Source organism: Propithecus coquereli, unplaced genomic scaffold (genome assembly GCF_000956105.1).
Source record: "Propithecus coquereli isolate 6110/MARCELLA unplaced genomic scaffold, Pcoq_1.0 Scaffold301, whole genome shotgun sequence".
Classification (NCBI taxonomy): domain Eukaryota; kingdom Metazoa; phylum Chordata; class Mammalia; order Primates; family Indriidae; genus Propithecus; species Propithecus coquereli.
This window is the reverse complement of record NW_012148631.1, coordinates 692937-710443: the sequence shown is the minus strand read 5'-3', so window position 1 is coordinate 710443 and position 17507 is coordinate 692937. Positions and strand designations below refer to the sequence as shown.

At 46.4% G+C, this 17507-nt stretch overlaps 1 protein-coding gene across 2 annotated transcripts in view; it reads left to right on the top strand.

The window, feature by feature from the left end:
* SLIT3 (slit homolog 3 (Drosophila)) overlaps positions 1-17507 on the top strand; it is a 593250-nt gene that overhangs the window by 31936 nt on the left and 543807 nt on the right. For both annotated transcript variants that reach the window (XM_012649737.1, XM_012649736.1), the window contains exon 2: positions 15077-15148. In XM_012649737.1, the coding sequence (XP_012505191.1) occupies positions 15077-15148 (72 nt within the window). The remainder of the gene's footprint in view (positions 1-15076; positions 15149-17507) is intronic.

Here is a 17507-nt window from a genome sequence, read left to right as displayed (position 1 = left end):
CTGTTCCAATGCAATCCATGGTTATATTCCTGCAGCAATCATTGCATTCCTCAGGCTGCTCCTTCCTGTTTTCTTAAAGCGATTACTGTACCTATATTAAAAGTTAATGGTGTATGAGTTCTGTGGCTGATTGGACTAGGAGGTGTGCACCATTCAGAGAATGACACTTAACCATGATGTGTCTGGCAAGTAGCAACAGACTTAGCAGGGGTCTGCAGCCCAAGTGGACAGGAAGAGGGGCTGCTCAAGCACAAAGACGTGGTGGGCAACCAGGCCCCTCATGAGTCCTTCCTTTGTCACTCGCTCCTGTTGTGGGTATTTTGTGGGTCTAGCTAGGGTGACCATTTGTATTGGTTTGCCCAAGACAGTCCCGATTTCTGTTTTCCTGGTATAATTAGTGACATCTTCTTTGACTCACAGAAGTATTCAAGTTTGGCTAATAAATCCTGTGGTCATTCTAGTTGTACTGGTGTAAATGAAATACATTGACTTTGGATCTCAAGCTATTATCAATGAAGGGTAAACATTACTTGGTTAAAACTCTTGATAAGGAGCTCAAGTTAAGATCAGTCATTCAAAAGATGTTTATCGTGCCTTTCACGTGCCAGGCATTGTTTTGAGCCTTGGGAATTCAAATACAAATAAGATATGGTCCCGGGTCCCAAGAAGTTGGAGTTCATTAATTTTGCTAAACTTTTGGGTATTTTCCTAAAGTTCTCTGACCAGATGAATTCATCCTTCAGGACTCTGTATTTATTTCTTGTAAGTTGATTGCTAAATTTTCAGGCACTGACACCTGCCTGCTTGGATATAAATGCTCATTTGGTACTTACCAGCTTGTAACCATAGACAAGCATCTTAATCTCCTTGTGCCTCCATTTGTTCACTCACAGAATGGGTCTAATAATAGCATCAACCTCACAGTCTGGTCGCGAGGATTGAAAGAGGCTCCAGATGAAGTGCTTAGCATAGTGCTTGGCACGTGGTGAACACTCAGTACACATCGGCTCTTGCCTAATAATTACTCAGTCAGCAGAAATCTATTCAGACTCTCCTGTAGGCCGACTGCAGCATTTGCTTCTCTATTGACTGTAGTTAAGGCCTTTTTTTTTTTTAAAAAAAAAAAAAAACATCATGGGCTGGGCGCAGTGGCTCACGCCTGTAATCCTAGTACTCTGGGAGACCGAGGCGGGTGGATCGCTCAAGGTCAGGAGTTTGAGACCAGCCTGAGCAAGAGCGAGACCCTGTCTCTACTAAAAAGTAGAAAGAAATGATCTGGACGACTAAAAATATATATATATATTAAAAAATTAGCCGGGCATGGTGGTGTATGCCTGTAGTCCCAGCTACTTGGGAGGCTGAGGCAGAAGGATCTCTTGAGCCCAGGAGTCTGAGGTTGCTGTGAGCCTAGGCTGACGCCACGGCACTCTAGCCCAGGCAAGAGAGTGAGACTCTGTCTCAAAAACAAAAACAAACAAACAAACAAAAAAAAACGTTATGTAAGGTAACATGTGTTAGTAGAATCCAAAGCCAGTGATAATTATAGATGGTGACCCTAAGAGTCACACAGTCTATTTTCCTCCTCTGACAGATGGGAAGGGTAACTTTTACAAGGCCCTGTTATGAGTCAGAAAGAGGGCATGGAGAGAGATCACGGGGGCCTAACTTCTGGGCTGGTCTTTCCCACTATGCCATGTTGCCAGGAGTATAAGTAGCATAGACAAGGCTATGCTGCAGCAACAAATAAACCCAGATGTATCTGGGCGAAACAATGAAACTGTATTGCTTTCTCTTCCTCATGTTGTAGTTTAGTACGGTTGGTCTGGGTAGTGGTGAATGGTTTATGTTCCACAGGGTCATTTAGGAACCCGTGTTCCGTCCATTGTGGGATACCACCATTTTTGACACGTGGCCTCTACGTGCCAGGAAGACAAGAAAGGGAAAGAGAGTGTAATGCTATGTAGGATGTTTTACAGCCTCCCCTGGAAATGGCATGTATTACTTCCAGCCACATTCCTTTAATCAGAAATCAGTCACATGGTCCCACTTAGATGCAAAGGGTGCAAGAAATCTAATCGTGCTGTTTGCCTAGGAGGAAAATGAAAGAGTCTGGTGAACACATATGGCCCTGCCATACCGTACCCTCGACACTTCTTGCCACATTTCCAAAGGAGGACCCCGACTTCTTCTGGGATTTCTGTTCACTGACTCCCAGAGAGAGTCCTATTCAGTGTAGGGAAGGGATTTGGGAACAGGCTTTCTGAGGAGAGTTTGGAAGAGTTTGGGGTCTCTGGGCCTGATCAAGAGGGACATACAAGGTCAGTCCTTTGACTTGATAGTCATCACCTGAGGGGATTGCTCAGAAAGGAATAAATTGCCTTACATTGTCACAGCAAGGATGAGTTATTTATCTCCTGGCATGAGCGCTGGGATATCCTGGGTGTGTCATCAAGGGAGTGCTCTCTTTGCAGGTGCTCTATTGAAGGGTGTGCCTGGGGGGAGAGGGGAGAGGTATGGATTAGACAAGGTGCCCCCTTCACTGTTAGTGAAGCACCCAAGTCCCGCCAACATCATCATCTTGCTGTGCTCACACTGTGCAGGATTAATAGCCAATTGATAGTAATGGTTACTGCTTGAGTACTCAGCGCGTGACCAGCCCTGGGTTCGGATCATTTTATGTGTATCATCTCACTTAATCCTCATAGTCTCCTAGGAGGTTGGAGATTGTGACTATATCCATTTTAAAGATGAGGAAACAGAAGCTTAGGGACGGGTTAAGTTGCCTAACATCACACTCTATCTGCTCAGGTTTGAGCCCAGGCTATCTGATTCTAGGGCCTGCTTTCTTAAGTATTCGGTTCAGTAGCGGGGATCTCAAATGCCAGCGCCCATAAGGACTAAGCAGGTAACCTAAGTGTGGGAATCAGCTCAGGTGGACTGGTGACTTGTGGCGTGTGTGCCTCATTCAAAGTGGGCAGTTGCCTTTTAGTACCACGAAGTCCCACGGTTATCAGATTGACTGATATTTGGAGACAAGCCAGAGTTCCAGATTTGTGTATGAAATGGCCCCAAATTGACAATTAATTTGCATATGTGAAAATCGCAGTGAGAACCAGACGAAACTTGTCTGCAGGGCAGAATTCACCAGTGGGCTACCTACCGGTTTGCAAGCTCTACTCCACTGCCCACAGCAAAGAGCTAGTTGTGTCCCACGTATGCCCTTTTTGCTGGTGCAGGAAGCTGAACTGAGCAAGACAGGGACAGGGAACCCTCCTGGTGCTGTAAGGGGAGAAAGAGCAGAGACCCCCATGCCCCCCATCCTGCTCACCGGCCCTCACCACGACCGCATCCAACCATCCGGGTTGCCCTTCTGTCTGGACTGTTTGGCTCCCTGCAGGTAGCTGTCTGCACAGGGCTGGCTGCAAGCTTTTGCAGGTGTAAAATTATATATGCGAGAGTGTTGCCAAGTCAAAAATTTAGCCCAGGGAGGCTTAGTTCCCAAACAACTGAGGTAGTGTGGAGCCAGTTTTTTAAATCAAATTCAGTTCATTTCTTTCCCAAATGCGCGTATGTGTTTTTAAACTTGTATGTGGTTATGTAACTGATGAGAATGAAGTGCAAAAATCAGAGAATAATTAATAATGCCTGCTGTTGTGTGAGTTTGGGGAGGTAAAGCATGATATGGGGCTCCTAGGAGGGTGACTCGCAGGGAAACACCGCTGCCCATGACCTGGTGGGATGGTGCTTTGATGATTCCTGAATACACGTCGGTTTCTCTTCCATTGGGGTAGGTGGACGGCTGGCCTTAGGTCCTTTGGACTGGGGAGAAGAAACAGAAGGAGACACGCTTTGGGGCAGGGCAGTCTGAGCAGCTCCTGACAACTGCCCTTGGGCTCATCAAGGAGCACGTTCCTTTAGCCAGATGCCCAGATTTCCGGGATCTTGAATGGCTTTAATTCTGCCTGGTCACTTTAGCTACGGGGAGACTCTTAGGTCAACCAGACCAATTTTTTCAATGTTTTTTTGGAGGTAGAAGGTGCATGAGTAATACATACTTACTTTGGAAAACACTGACAATATTGATAAACAAAATGTAAAATGTTAAAAAAAACAAAAACAAAAGAAAACAACCTCTTAGTTCAGCCATCTTGAGAAAACTAGTATACATTCTTCCGAGTGTCTCGGAGGAGTCTTACTTCATGCAAGGTGTCTGGGAGGAAATGTGGGGAGTGCGCTCTTCACGGTCCTGGGAGACACGAGGCAAACACACAGGAAACAGGCAGAGCACACGAGGTGGAAGCAAACGTGACGAAAGACCAAAATGAGCTGTGCAGAGGCCACATGATCCAGAAGTTCACAAGTTCAGGGAAGGGAGAAGCCAGTGTGGGATGGAGTAGCTGGGGAGGGCCATGGCGGACACGCGGGGGCTTGACAAAGCCTGAAAATTGGGTGCATCTGTTTGCTGGGGCTGCCACAACAAAGTACCACAAACTGGGTGCCTGAAAACAATAGGCATTTATTCTTTTATACTTCTGGAGTCTAGAAATCTGAACTCAACGTGCCAGCAGGGCCACGCTCCTTCTGAAATCTGTAGGGGAGAATCCCTGCCGGCTCCTTCCTGGCTTCTGGTGGTGGCCAGCAAGCCTCGGCGTTCCTTCGTTTGCAGCTGTGTTGCTCCCACCTCTCCCTGTGTTGTCACACAGCACTGTCCCTGTGGGTCTCAGTCCCTTCTTCTTAAAAGGACACCAGTGATATTGGATTAGAGCCTGCCCTAATGCCCTCATTTTAACCTGATTGCAAATGCAAAGAGCCTATTTCCAAATAAGGTCACGTGCACAGGTAGCAGGGGTCAGGACTTCAGCGTATCTTTGGGGGCACACAGTTCAACCGATAACATAGCAGTGGGATTTGGATGGAGCTGGGACCGCGAGGGCAGCAGGCAGCATGAGCGTACGTGCTGATGGAGCACCTAGCACAGTTCCTGGATTTGGTAGGTGCTCGATAAATGTCTGTGGATGTAAAGAAGGAAGAATTAAATGAGGCAAGCTGAGGACAGCGATGAGACGCTCCCTATCGAGCTGTGGAATGAGCTGGGTGCTTGGGGGAAATGAATCTGCTTGTGAGACAGGGATGATGGCTGATGAAAGGGGCTGAGGGCTGTTAGATCAGTGCTTGGCCCCTCTGTGGGTCTGGTTGGCAACCAGACCACTCTTTTCAGTGTTGCCAGGCACGTTGTCAGCCTGGTGGATGCCCCCTAGGCTGGGTGCCACCTGCCTCTGCGATCCCGTTCGATGCCACTCTAGGAGTCACCTGGTACTCCTTTTTGTTGCTTAGACTGTCCACATGCTTTCTCCCCCCATGGCCTTTTGGTTTCTGTTCCTCCACTTGGAAACCTCTCCCTTTAGCCTCTCCCTCAGCTGAATCCTTCTCCCTCTGGTGTCAGAGGAAGAACCACCCTCTGAGAGAGGTCCTTCCTCACTGCCACTTCCTCTCACCTCATCTTCATTCTCTTTGCCTCACCTGCAGCTGTTTCGCAGTTACTTCCGTATTGTCATCTGCGGTCTTGTTTGTGTGGTATTGCCCGTCTCCACCATACCAGTTTTCTGTTGCTCCATAATAATCTTGCCACAAGCTTGGTGGCTTAAAACAACACACATTCATCCCCTCACAGTTAGCTGGGTCCTCTGCTTCCGGGTGTCACAAAGCTGGGTAGAGATATTGGTTGAGACTGTGGTCTCATCCCCAGGCCCGACTGGAGAAGGACTGGCTTCCAAGCTCTCAAGGTCGTTGGGAGAATTCAGTTCTTTGCAGCCTGTTAGATGGAGAGCTTCAGGTTCCTCCTGGTCGTCCTCAGGTCCTAGTTGGCTGGTAGTGGAAGCTGCCCTCTGTTCCTTGCTATGGGGGCCCCGCGAGTGTGGCTGCTTGCTTCATCCCAGCTAGCAAAGGAGAGAGTCCCCTGGCAAGATGGGCATTACAATCACATGCCACAGAGGTGACATCCCGCCAACTTTGCTGTGTTGTATTGGTTAGAAGCAAGCCACTAGGTCCTGCCCATACTCAAGGGCAAAAGAAGGTGGCGATATTGGGGACCACCTTAGAATCTGTTCATCACGCTCATCAAGGAAATAAAAGTTCCTTAAAAGGAACTTCTTTGCTGTTCTTCAACACTCTATCAAGCTTAGTACCAAGTCCAGAGTAGGTGTTTAAGTTTGTTGTAGGAAGGAAAGAAGAATGGAGAAGGGGAGACAGGTAAAGTAGGAAGGAAGGAGAGAGGGAGGGAGGAAAGGAAGGAAAGAAGGAAGAAGGATGGACAGACAGACAGATGGATGTACAGATGGACCTGCTTTCCCTTGCATGGTGCTTTAACAGCCAAATAAATCTGCTTGCAGTTATCCTAAGGCAATGCCTCTGGGCTTTAATACATGCTGTTTTTATTTTCTTTTTTTTAACCTGGAATTCTTTTTCTCCCTCTCACATATTTCCATGCCAACCTGGATATGGTCAACTTATTCTTGAGGTCTCAATTAAAATGTCATCTTTTCCTGTACACCTCCCTGACCCTACAACCCGATTATGCCATACTCCTTCCTCCATCCTCTCCCATAAGCTTTTGTTTCAGCCTCTGGCATAGTATAGAGCAGGAGTGTATAAACCAAAGTCCCGGGCCAAATCAGCCTTCTGCTTGTCTTTGTAAATAAAGTTTTATTGGTACACAGTCATGCTCATTCATTTATATATTGTTTGTGGCTACTCTCACACTACAAAGCTGAGTTGAATAGTTGCAGTGGAAAACATGGTTAGCAAAATCCAATGTATGTACTCTCTGGCCTTTAAAGAAAAAGGTTGCCATCCCGTGGTATAGACTGTATATCACAGTCTGTGGTGCTTGCCGCTGTGTTTATTTCTGCCCCACTAAACTCTAAGTTCCTCATGGGCAAGGACCGTGCCAGTGTTGTTTACAGCTGTACCCCAGCATTTAGTACAGCTCCTGAAACTTTATGGTCAAGGCATGTTTGTTGAATGAATGAACGAATGAATGATAGTAAGAAACAGAAAACAGGTGGAAAATTCAAATTAGGATTATTCTGGGAGGGTTGGTTTACAAAGGGACTCGTGGGTATGGGTCAGCAGAACCACAAGGGGTACTGTGCAACCCAGGACTAGAAGCAGCAGAACTGTTGCCTCCTCTTAGCCAGAAGAAGTGAGAGAAGGCAAAGCGTTCTGGAAGCAGGGAAAAGGACAGAGTCATGAAGAGGAGTTGTGGCCTTTGTTGGCAACACTGGCTAACCGGGGTGGTCTCTCAAGGAGAGAACCTGGAGAATGAACACCTTGTCCTCAGGTCGATCCATCCCCATCTGCTGCTCAACTATTGGGAGGTGAAAGGGCAGAGAAGCCAGCCCTGTGACATGGCCCATTCAGGCAGACCCCCCGGGGGAAAAGGGTGAAGAGCAGAGAGCTGAAACTGAGGCCGGGCCTGCCTCCCAACTTGTTCTGGTCTGTGGGAACCTCTTCTTTGCTGGTGGTAAACCAAGGGTCGGGCAGGGCTATGGGACATCTGAAATCTGGCCCCACTTACCCCTTTCCTGAGCAGGAGTCCTCAGGTCACACTGTGGGATCTGGGGCGTCAGACGGAGGCGTCACACATCTCAGGGCTTGCTCGGGAGCACCTGCCTTCATCCTCAGCCCTTTGCTTTCTCTGTGATTTCCCCGTCACCCCTGCTGTCACTGTCCCATCTCCTCTAGGAGGCCTTCTCTCTGAGTTCCTGCCTGCCGAGCTCCCTCCCGTCTGGGATTGCCTGCTCCCATGGAATTTAGACCACATCTCTTAACGTGGAATTTTGCAGATTCTTACATTTGTTCTCTACGTAGCTCATGAGTCTTGCCTCATCTCTTCAACTAGACTCCAAGCTCCTCAGGGGCAAGGACCAAATCCTATTCTTTTAATTAAAAAAAAAAAATCTATTTGGTTATGGGCTCCCAAATTATGAGAATTATAGATATCAAACTTGACAGGACTTTTCATAGGTCACGTAGTCCAGCCTCCTGCCCATCCTGAGTACCCCTTAGCTATGACACCCAACATGAGTTAGCTGCTAATCTCTGCTTGCTGACCCCTGTGATAGGGAACTACTGCATCGTGTGGCAGCCACAACGAGTTCACCTTACGCTGAGACCCTATCTCCTTTCCTGTGACGCAGAGGACAGCATTCTGTATACACTTGTTGTATAGGGGACGGGTGATCTTAAAAGTTTGGTCTGAACCAATGGCGTGTTCTCTAACTATGTGCATTTCACCATCACTGATGAACATTTTTTTTTGAAGTCCATCCCAACCACACCATATGTCCTCTCCCTAACTATTGCCGACTGTGGTGAGAAATGAACCACTCTGAATGCTGTTTAGAAAGCACTTCCTCACATGCTTTATATATTGAGCCTCCTGGTAATCCTACAGAGCTGGTTTTGGGGTCATATTTTATAAAAGTTACTTACAGAAAAACAACGACTGGGGCTCGGTGAAGTGCCTTTCCCAAAGCCACACAGCTAAGCAGTGAGGAAGCCAGATTCAAACCCACATCTACTGGATTTACAGTCAAAGCGCTTTTCTCCACACTGTGCAGTTTTTCATTCCTCCCTTTTCCCAGATGTGCCACAGCAAGAAGAAACATTTTTTAGGAATGCCGCAGAGTGAATAAAAAGAAGGATATGAATATACATGTGCCAAGATAGGGACAGTGGCCTGCCGTAGAAAATCTCATTTTTGTTTCATTTTTTTCCAGTGTTGTTCTGAATTCCTTTGCCACCCCACCCAAGGTGTCAAACAGATGTGAAAATACCACAAAGCTCCAAGTCTCAGCATCGGTTTATGATTCACTGATTGGGATTGGGAAAAATAGTCCAGGACATTGCCATGGAGATGCCTGTTTATGGCGGCAGTGCGGCAGATGATGAGGAACACAATGGGAACCAGACATGGGCAGACACAGCAGCACAGCTCTGCCTGCGGGAGCTTGCAGGGGGGCTCAGCACTCCCCCTGGCCAGGACCTCACTGGGCACCTGCGTGGAAATGTGTCATCTTGGCTGGAGTAGGGGGCAGAAAAGCCACTAGGAGGATGCCTTTTTTTTTTTTTCAAGGCATGGAGATGGGAAATTTGTTCTATTTATTTGGACATTTATTCATGTATCCGTTTTTTCCATTCAATTGATAACCCAATGCAATAGCAAATGCTCTAATTGTAGACGGACAGGATGATGTGATGGGTAAAACCATGGCCTCTGCCTTCAGAGAGCCTGGGTTCAAATCCCAGCTGTGCCACTTACTGGAATGTGACCTTACAGCAAGTTTCTTTATTGGTTAAAAATAAAAATTGTTTAAGCTGGTGTGGGAGTGGGGGAGACTAAGCTTCAGCCTCTTCATGTGAAAAATGAAATAATAGTAGTACCTACCGCATGTGATTGCTGTCTGGATTACATAAAATGAACACAAAGTCCTTAGCACAGTGCCTGGTGCATAGTATGGGTCTAACAAATATCAGCTCTTTTTAAGGCTAATCCACAGTATTTTATCTGTCTAAGTAAGATAATATCTACCTTTCAGAAGTCTTGCAGAGAAAAGAAAAAAAATGGAAAGCCACTGTCTGAGAGATATTCCGTTTGTTGGTATAGACTGCTATGACATAGTTCTTGAATTTCAGCGATTTGGGAGTTATGTCTTTAACATTTCTGAGTCTAATGTGTGTAAATGGGGAGGCCAGGGAGGAGAAGTCTCGTTCCTGAGTGCAGTCATTCTTTCTGTTTGCCATCGTTGGAATCCTCCACTGTATCTACTGAGTCCAGCCCAGGCTGGAAGAAGAGAAAGAGCGTGGAGGATTGGGCAGGATGTTTTATGGCTCAGGCCTAAGGCAGCGCATGTTACTTTCGCTTGTGGAATAGTGATGAGAACTCAGTCACGTGGTTGCACCTCTGTGCAAGGGGAGCTGGGAAATGTAGTCTACCTGTGTGCTCGACACAGGGAACATGGTTTGGTGGACAACTCAGCAATCTGCCACAGCGTTCGAGGAGTGGTAATCATTACTGTGATTAGTAACGTAACCTCAGCGGTTCCCATGGTATCCTCAGTCCCGCTTGGAGGGACGGGCAACCTAGTTAGGGAGTCATCACTCCTTCAAGCCTGAGAGAAGGGCCAGTTCTCATTCATCCCCAGAATGATACGGCTGCCTTCAGGCCCTGCGAGCCATCCTTGATCATAATGACAGGACCAAGGGTCTCAAAGGCAGCAGGCAAGTCTCAGAAAGGACTTGCCATTGAGAGCCATGTAAATGGGTTTCCATTGTTAATGGCAAATTAAATATTCAGAAGGTATCTCTCTCTTCCTTTCTGTTCTGTACTACCTCTCTGTTGCAATTGAGTCGCCTCAAAACTTTATGGCTTGAGACATAGCGCTTACTTTAGTACGGTCACATGTTGCCTAATGATGGGGATACCTTCTGAGAAATGCGTTGCTAGGCAATTTTGTCATTGTTCTAACACAAACCAAGATGGCGTAGCCTACTACACACCTAGGCTGTATGGTGTAGTCTGTTGCTCCTAGGACTCAAACCTGTACAGCTGTCTCTGTGCTGAATAGTGTAGGCAATGGCAACATGGTGGTAAGTATTTGTGCAAGTAAAGGTATCTAAATATAGAAAAGGTACAGTAAAGGTACAGTAGAAAAGATCAAACATGGTGCACTTGAATAGGGCACTTGCCCTGTGCATGGAGCTTGCAGGACGGGACGTTGGTCTGGGCGAGTCAGTGAGTGGTGAGCGAATATGGAGTTCAGGGCATTGCTGTACACTGCTGTAGACTTTACAAACACTGTACAATTAGGCTACATTAAATTTGCAAAAAATACTCTTTCTTCAATAACAAATTAACGTTAGCTTTTAGTAACTTTTTTACTTTATAAGCTTTAACATTTTTTTAACTTTTCGACTCTTTCGTAATAACATTTAGCTTAAAACACAAACACGTACAGATTTACAAAAATATTTTCTTTATATCCATAAGTAAGCTCTTTTCTATTTAATTTGTTTTGTACTTTAAACTTTTTTATTAAAAACTAAGACACAAACACACACGTCAGCCTAGGCCTACACAGGGTCAGGATCATCAGTGTCACTGTCTTCCACCTTCACATCTTGTCCCACTGGAAGGTCTTCAGGGGCAATAGCCCGCGTGGAGCCGTCGTCTCCCATAATAACAGTGCCGCCTTCTGGATACCTCCCAAAGGACCTGCCTCCGGCTGTTTTACAGTTCACTTTTTTTTATATATAAGTAGAAGGAGTATACCGTAAAATAAAAATAAAAAGTATAGTAAATACATAAACCAATAACAGTCATTTATTATCATTGTTGCATCTCATGTACTGTGCGTAATTGTATGTGCTATACTTTTATACGACTGGCAGGGCAGTGGGCTTGTTTACACCAGCATCACCACAAACACATGAGTAACACGTTGTTCTACGATGTTATGACAGCTATGATGTCACTAGGTGATAGGAATTTTTCAGCTCCATTATAATCCTAGGGGACCACTGTCATGTATGTGTTCCTCACCGACCAACATGTTGTTACATGATGCGTGACTGTGTTATTTCTCGCAGTGTCTGTGTGTCAGGAGCTCAAAAGTGGTTCAGCTGGGTGATTCTGGCTGAGCGTTTCTCGTAAGTTACAGTGAGGTGGTGGCCAGGGCTGGAGTCTCAAAGGTGTCCGCACTTAACGTGCCTGACCTCTAGGCTGGAGAGACTCATGAGCCAGGGCTGGGGCTCCTCAGGCACCACCCCCCCGTCCCTCCTCCCCCACCTCACTCTCTCTCTGGTCCTCTCGCACGGTCTCACCAACATGGAAGCTTCAGGTTACCGGCTTTTCTTACACGGTGGCTCAAGGCTCCAGCGAAAGTTCTGCGAGAGAGAAGGCGAGTGCCTCTCTTCCCTTGCCTCTTCTAACCCAGCCTCAGAAGCCTGCGACATCGCTTCCGCAACAGTCCTGTTTGTCCAAGCGTTCTCAAAGGTCAGCTCAGGTTCAAGGGAAATGGCACAGACTCTATCTCTTCATGGCAAGTGTGTCAAGTAACGAGATGACAGATGTTTTAAAACCACCACACTTCCCACACGTGCGTCTAGACACCGTCCCTACTCCCCAGCCAGGATCTCACCTCCTGCTGATGGTCCGAACGAGTCCTAACGTGACACATGCTGATTCCCTCCAAGGCCAGAGCTGAAGGCCTCAGAGGTCCGGCAGAGCCTGGATTGGCATGGTGGGGTGGGCGGTGGGGTGGGCAGCCTCTCCCCACTATCAGTATCATGAATTCCCATTTTTTGGCCAAGCGAGTTGAAGCCTATGCTATGGGTTTCTCATCATTCTGTGGTCTGCAAGTAGGAGAGAAGGACAGAGCATGGAGGCTCAGAGAGGTTAAAAAAGTTACTCAAACTCACACAGCCCCAGCTATGTGGGGTTGGGGGCTGAGAGGTGGGACAGAGATTTGAACCCAGACCTGTAGCACCTGGAAGCCCGTGGGCTCCTTGGCCTTCTGCCGGGCAATGTGTTTCAGAGGTGGGCAGAGGCAGACGGCAGAGCTCAGTCAAGGAGTAGGGCCTGTCCCCCCACCGCCTTTGTGTCACTCTGCACCCAGATACCATGCAAACAGGTGTCACAGAAATGCGGTGAAGGAGGGGCAGCTGTGGGTGCCAGCGCTCTGTTTTTACCCATAGGAAGGTAGTACACCAACAAGGAGTGTCTTGGGGATCATCTGTAGGCACAAAGTTTGGGGGATGGGGCATCGAGCTTCTGTTGGTGAACTGAAATTTCAGAGTAGAGGTGGCGGGAGGATGCACTTCTACTAATTATAGTAACAATAGCTGCCACAATTGAGTATTTAACAAGTGCCAGTGAGTGCTGTGTATACATCATCTCATTTAACCCCCATAAAAACTCTTGAGGTTGAGATGGCCGACTTTGTTTTGTAAATGGAGAAACCGCCTCAGAGATGAAGTGATTGCCCTTAGGTCACCCAGTAAGGGGCAGGGCAGGGATTCAAGCTCAGCCTCAAACAGGGACTCTGTGCCTGGGACCACCCCACAGCACACCCCGCCCCCCCACCTCCTCAGCATTTTCCTGCCACACTTTGTGCCCTTTTACGTAATAAATATTAATTGAAAATATCGGTGCCGCAGCCACAAGCTGCCGAGATGCCACGCTGTGTCCTGGTAATTAAAGCCATAGCCGCATTGTCATATTCGCAGTTGTCAAGGTCCCCAACACTCTCCTAATTCAGACGGGAGGATGTTGTGGAGATTGCAGACTCCTGCCTGTCTGCTGGTTTCCAGTCCTCGCACGGGCCACCCTTCATTGTCCTGTGTCATGCTTGCTCTTTTTTTTGTTTTTAAACCAACACTCACATTAGTCTGAGAATCTCAAATCCCGCTCTTCTCTCTCACAGCTGGTTAAGAGACCGCTCTGATGCTGTTGTAGGTGCTAGAAAGCTGGGTGACGAAGGGAGGTGGTGCCCAGGTGAGGCTACTCAAGGACTGACTCGATTTTTATTTCAGTATTTCTGACATCAGGAGAGTAATCCCTCCTCAAACTTGATTTTTCCTCATCAAAAGTGCTAGACTCTGAAAACTGCTTCCCTGTTCCTTTAGGCAACTGTATAGCTCACAAGTCTTTCTGAGGCATGATCAATTGTAGGATGGAAACTTTAGGATCTAAGAGAACCGAAGAAGAGGTAAACATTTGGATGGGGATCCAACCCGGGGACACTGGCCTCTTAGTATGCAAATGTTCTGGAGGGAGGAAAAGCCAGTTTACAGATACCTTGTTGAGACTCCAAGGGCCCAAACCCTGAAGAGCTTCTCATAAGGCAGAATATGGAGGGATTACCTGCTCAGCATCCGTTCTTGAGAACTGTAACATATTATTCATGACCCCTTTTTTGACGTCCCATCTTCTTAGATGATTTTAGTGAACACAGAAAATTCATACCGTTGTTCACAGGTTCATTCCTGGCTTCAGTTTTCCCTACCCCTGGTTTCCACCACCCTGACACCCTCCCCATTCCCCACCCTGTCCCAGCGCCACCACCAAAAGGCTTTCAGCTCTTCTATGGCCAGGTCTCCTCTTTGGGGCCGCTTTTAGTTGCTTATGCCTCCGAGTTGAGGCAGAGAAACCTGTGCGGCGTCTTTATTTAATGTGTGAGATAATCAGAGTGACCTCTGCTGTATGCCAGGCACATACTCTATTATGTTGGGCTATGGAGTTAAATGAGATATAGTCTTTGCCCTCAGGGAGTTTGCAAACTAGCTGGAAAATGGATAAGTTTTGCCATATCTATTGGTCTCTAGCTATGTGCCAAAGTCAGTCAGGATCTTTTGGTTTTAAGTGATAGGAAATTCAAGTCAAATTGCTTTAAACCAAAATATAAGGGAGGTGGGATAGAATGGCCCATGCAATCTGCAAATACACAGGTATCTGGCTTCAGGCATGAGTGGACCTGCACACTCCCAGGGGAGCACCAGGATCCAGTCTCTTTTCATCTGCTGGTTCTTTTCATGGTGGCAGGATGGCTTCTGCAATCCTGAGCAGTTTAGCAATCCCAGTGGACAGAGAGTTATTGGGAATTTGAGTCCTGTACACATTTCTGAAACAATCGCTGTGGTCAGAGGGATTGAGAACGCTTACAAGCCCAGCCTGGATCAGGTGCCCATCCCTGGAGCTGGGAAGAGGCATCAGCCCCCCTTGTATGACATGATTTGAGAGTTGGGGGAGGGGAGACTTCCACAGAAAAATTTGTTAGCTGAAGACGGCCACAGAAGCCAGGCAGTTAAATATAACAGAGTTGTACTACATGCATAATGAATGGTTTATTCCGTACAATATCCTTAAGGTTAGCTGGACATGCTCAAGGGATATCATTAATCACTGGAATTGCCTTCTGCTTGACAAGCAACGTCCCTCCAGTCCAAGCCAGTCTGGATTGAATAGACCATAAGTGTAACTCGCAAAAACCTGACCTGAATTTGCTCTCCATTGCAGTGACCTGGACAGAAATAATATCACCAGGATCACCAAGACGGACTTCGCTGGGCTCAAGAACCTCCGAGTCTTGTAAGTAGTAGAAGGCTCTCCAGTGCATTTTCTTTTTCAGCTCTTTAGCTTTGCAGAAAATGTTCCATTGCCTTGACACCACACTCCCAAGCCCAGACAACAGGAATTCACCTTTCTGCAGCAGAAAGGCCCTCATTAGTGCACCCACGTGCTCACAGGTATCACATTCTGTGTCTGGCTGCTGCTGGTTGAGCTAGATCGATGGAAGAACTTAGTTCAAGTGACAGGGAAAACAAAAGGCTATAAACGAATAAATCAACATGCCCAGCTTCTAGGATGACAGCGATGTCAGGTTGACTAACCATGCTTCCTTCCCATAGAGATGATAATTTCTTCTCCAGCCTGTGCTTTAAAAGAGCAATCAGGACAAAAGTTATTTATCTTGTTGCTTAATAGAGAGGAGGGGAGGATGGAGGGAGAGAGTCAGAATGGGTCAGAGCCCTTGCTGAACACCCACAGCTGCGCAGAAGGTAGCAAAATCTGAGATGGGCATTGATGAAATAGGGGAACAAGGAATGTCAGCTTCCGTTGCTGAATATGGAACACTTTCATCCATCCTTAAGTGTGTGAGTGATAAGAAGCTTCCCAAGTACTTGTTCATTGAAAAGTCTAAGACATTCAGAAGTATAAGAGAGGAGTAATTAGATCTTCATTCCTTCTTTACTGAGTGGTTGATTTGGATGCATAAGTCTTGCTCAGGACCAGAGTGCAGCCTGGGCAATTTGGCCAGGGGCTTGATGTTTTCTGTTTTGTGGAATCTTGGCTAGCAAATCATTACCTGAAGTAACAGCTAAAGTCTTGGTACCTGAAGCTGCCTCCTCCTATTTACTAATAGCCCCATATATAATTTTGTACATGGGACGGGAAGTACCAGGTTCTAGTCCTGACTCAGAAGTGACTGCCCATATAACCCTGGGCAGATCACGATACCTCTTTGGGCTCCAGTTTTCTCGTCTGTAATATAGGAAAGGAACCATTAGAAGTCTTTTCAACTCCCATAGTTATGCATATGGTGCTCTATGGTTTTAACATTTTCACAAACAGTCTGGTTATTCTCACTACCACTGGTGAAGCATGACTTTCATAACATTGTTTGTCTTTTCTGATTGAAAAGAGTTAGTAGTGATGATGATGATGACAAACCGACCTGTAGATGACACTTTCCATGGGCCCAGCACAGTGTTACATAGTGCTAATATGAGGTAGGAATTACTATAAACCCCTGTTTGCGGTGAGGAAACAGGCACAGGTAGGGTAAGGAGTCCTGATGCCACGTAGCGGGTGACGGAAGGAGTGGGACTTTGTGTGCTTTCTAACCTCCATGCGCCGCTGCTGCGCGTCTATATTGCAGAAGGCTTAGAAGACCAAGGCAGGCGTAGTCCACCCATTTTGTAAATGCAGCTCTGATGTGCAGGGGCTTACCTGAGCTGCTCTGAGCACCAGCATGTGGGAACTCAGGGATCTGAATGCTGGGCCTCCAGCTAGCAGATGCTCTCCCACTCTGTGCCAAATCTTTCTTTTGCTGCAAGCAGCCGTGTGTCTGTCAAGTGACTGGCAGCTCTGACAAGGTGTATGTGGATTGGAATTGAGATTGGAATATGGGTGGGGGAATCGCGTGGTTCAGTTTTAGGGTGACTTTTATTGAAAAGATGGAGGCAGTAGCTCATTATTCCATGTCATTTGCCAGGTTAAAAGACAGACATTTGTTTAGCCTCTCTCCTTATTTTTTTCCATTTCTTCCCTGTGTCTGTGAGATTTCCTTTCATACAAGTCAGAAGTTTCACCTAATGCTTCATTTTCTAACAAAGTCAAAAATAACCCTTTGATTTTCTTACTGTTTCATCAGAAAGACTAATAAAAATTCCAATTTTCATATCTGCTCTCTACAAATAGAAAGTTTAAAGTAATCACAAAAGATCGTATTAATATCCTCTGGATGGTCTACAACATTCCTTTGACTACAGTTTATCTTTTCAGTTAATTGGTACATTCTTTTTATTTTGATAAGCAAAGCCAAAAAGCCTTCCCCCACCCCACTTTATAGACTCTGCTAATAGAGGGCCGTTTCATTATCTCCCTTATCAACTCAAAGACAATCCTATTCAAGTGGCCCTTTGTTACTATAAAAGAATCTGCTAGGTGGAATAGCTGAAATGCTTTCTAACTAACAGCAATAAAATATGTGGACATTTTTACCATGTTTTCCTTCAGCCTATTCTTTTTAGCTGAGTAACCTAGACAACTATCTTTTTAGAAAAGCTTTCTTCACACCTTGGCACATTCCCCATATCTGTTTCTTATTTACAGTTTCTAGAGAAGCCAGAAAGGACTCAATAGTCTTGAATAATTTGAGCTTGCC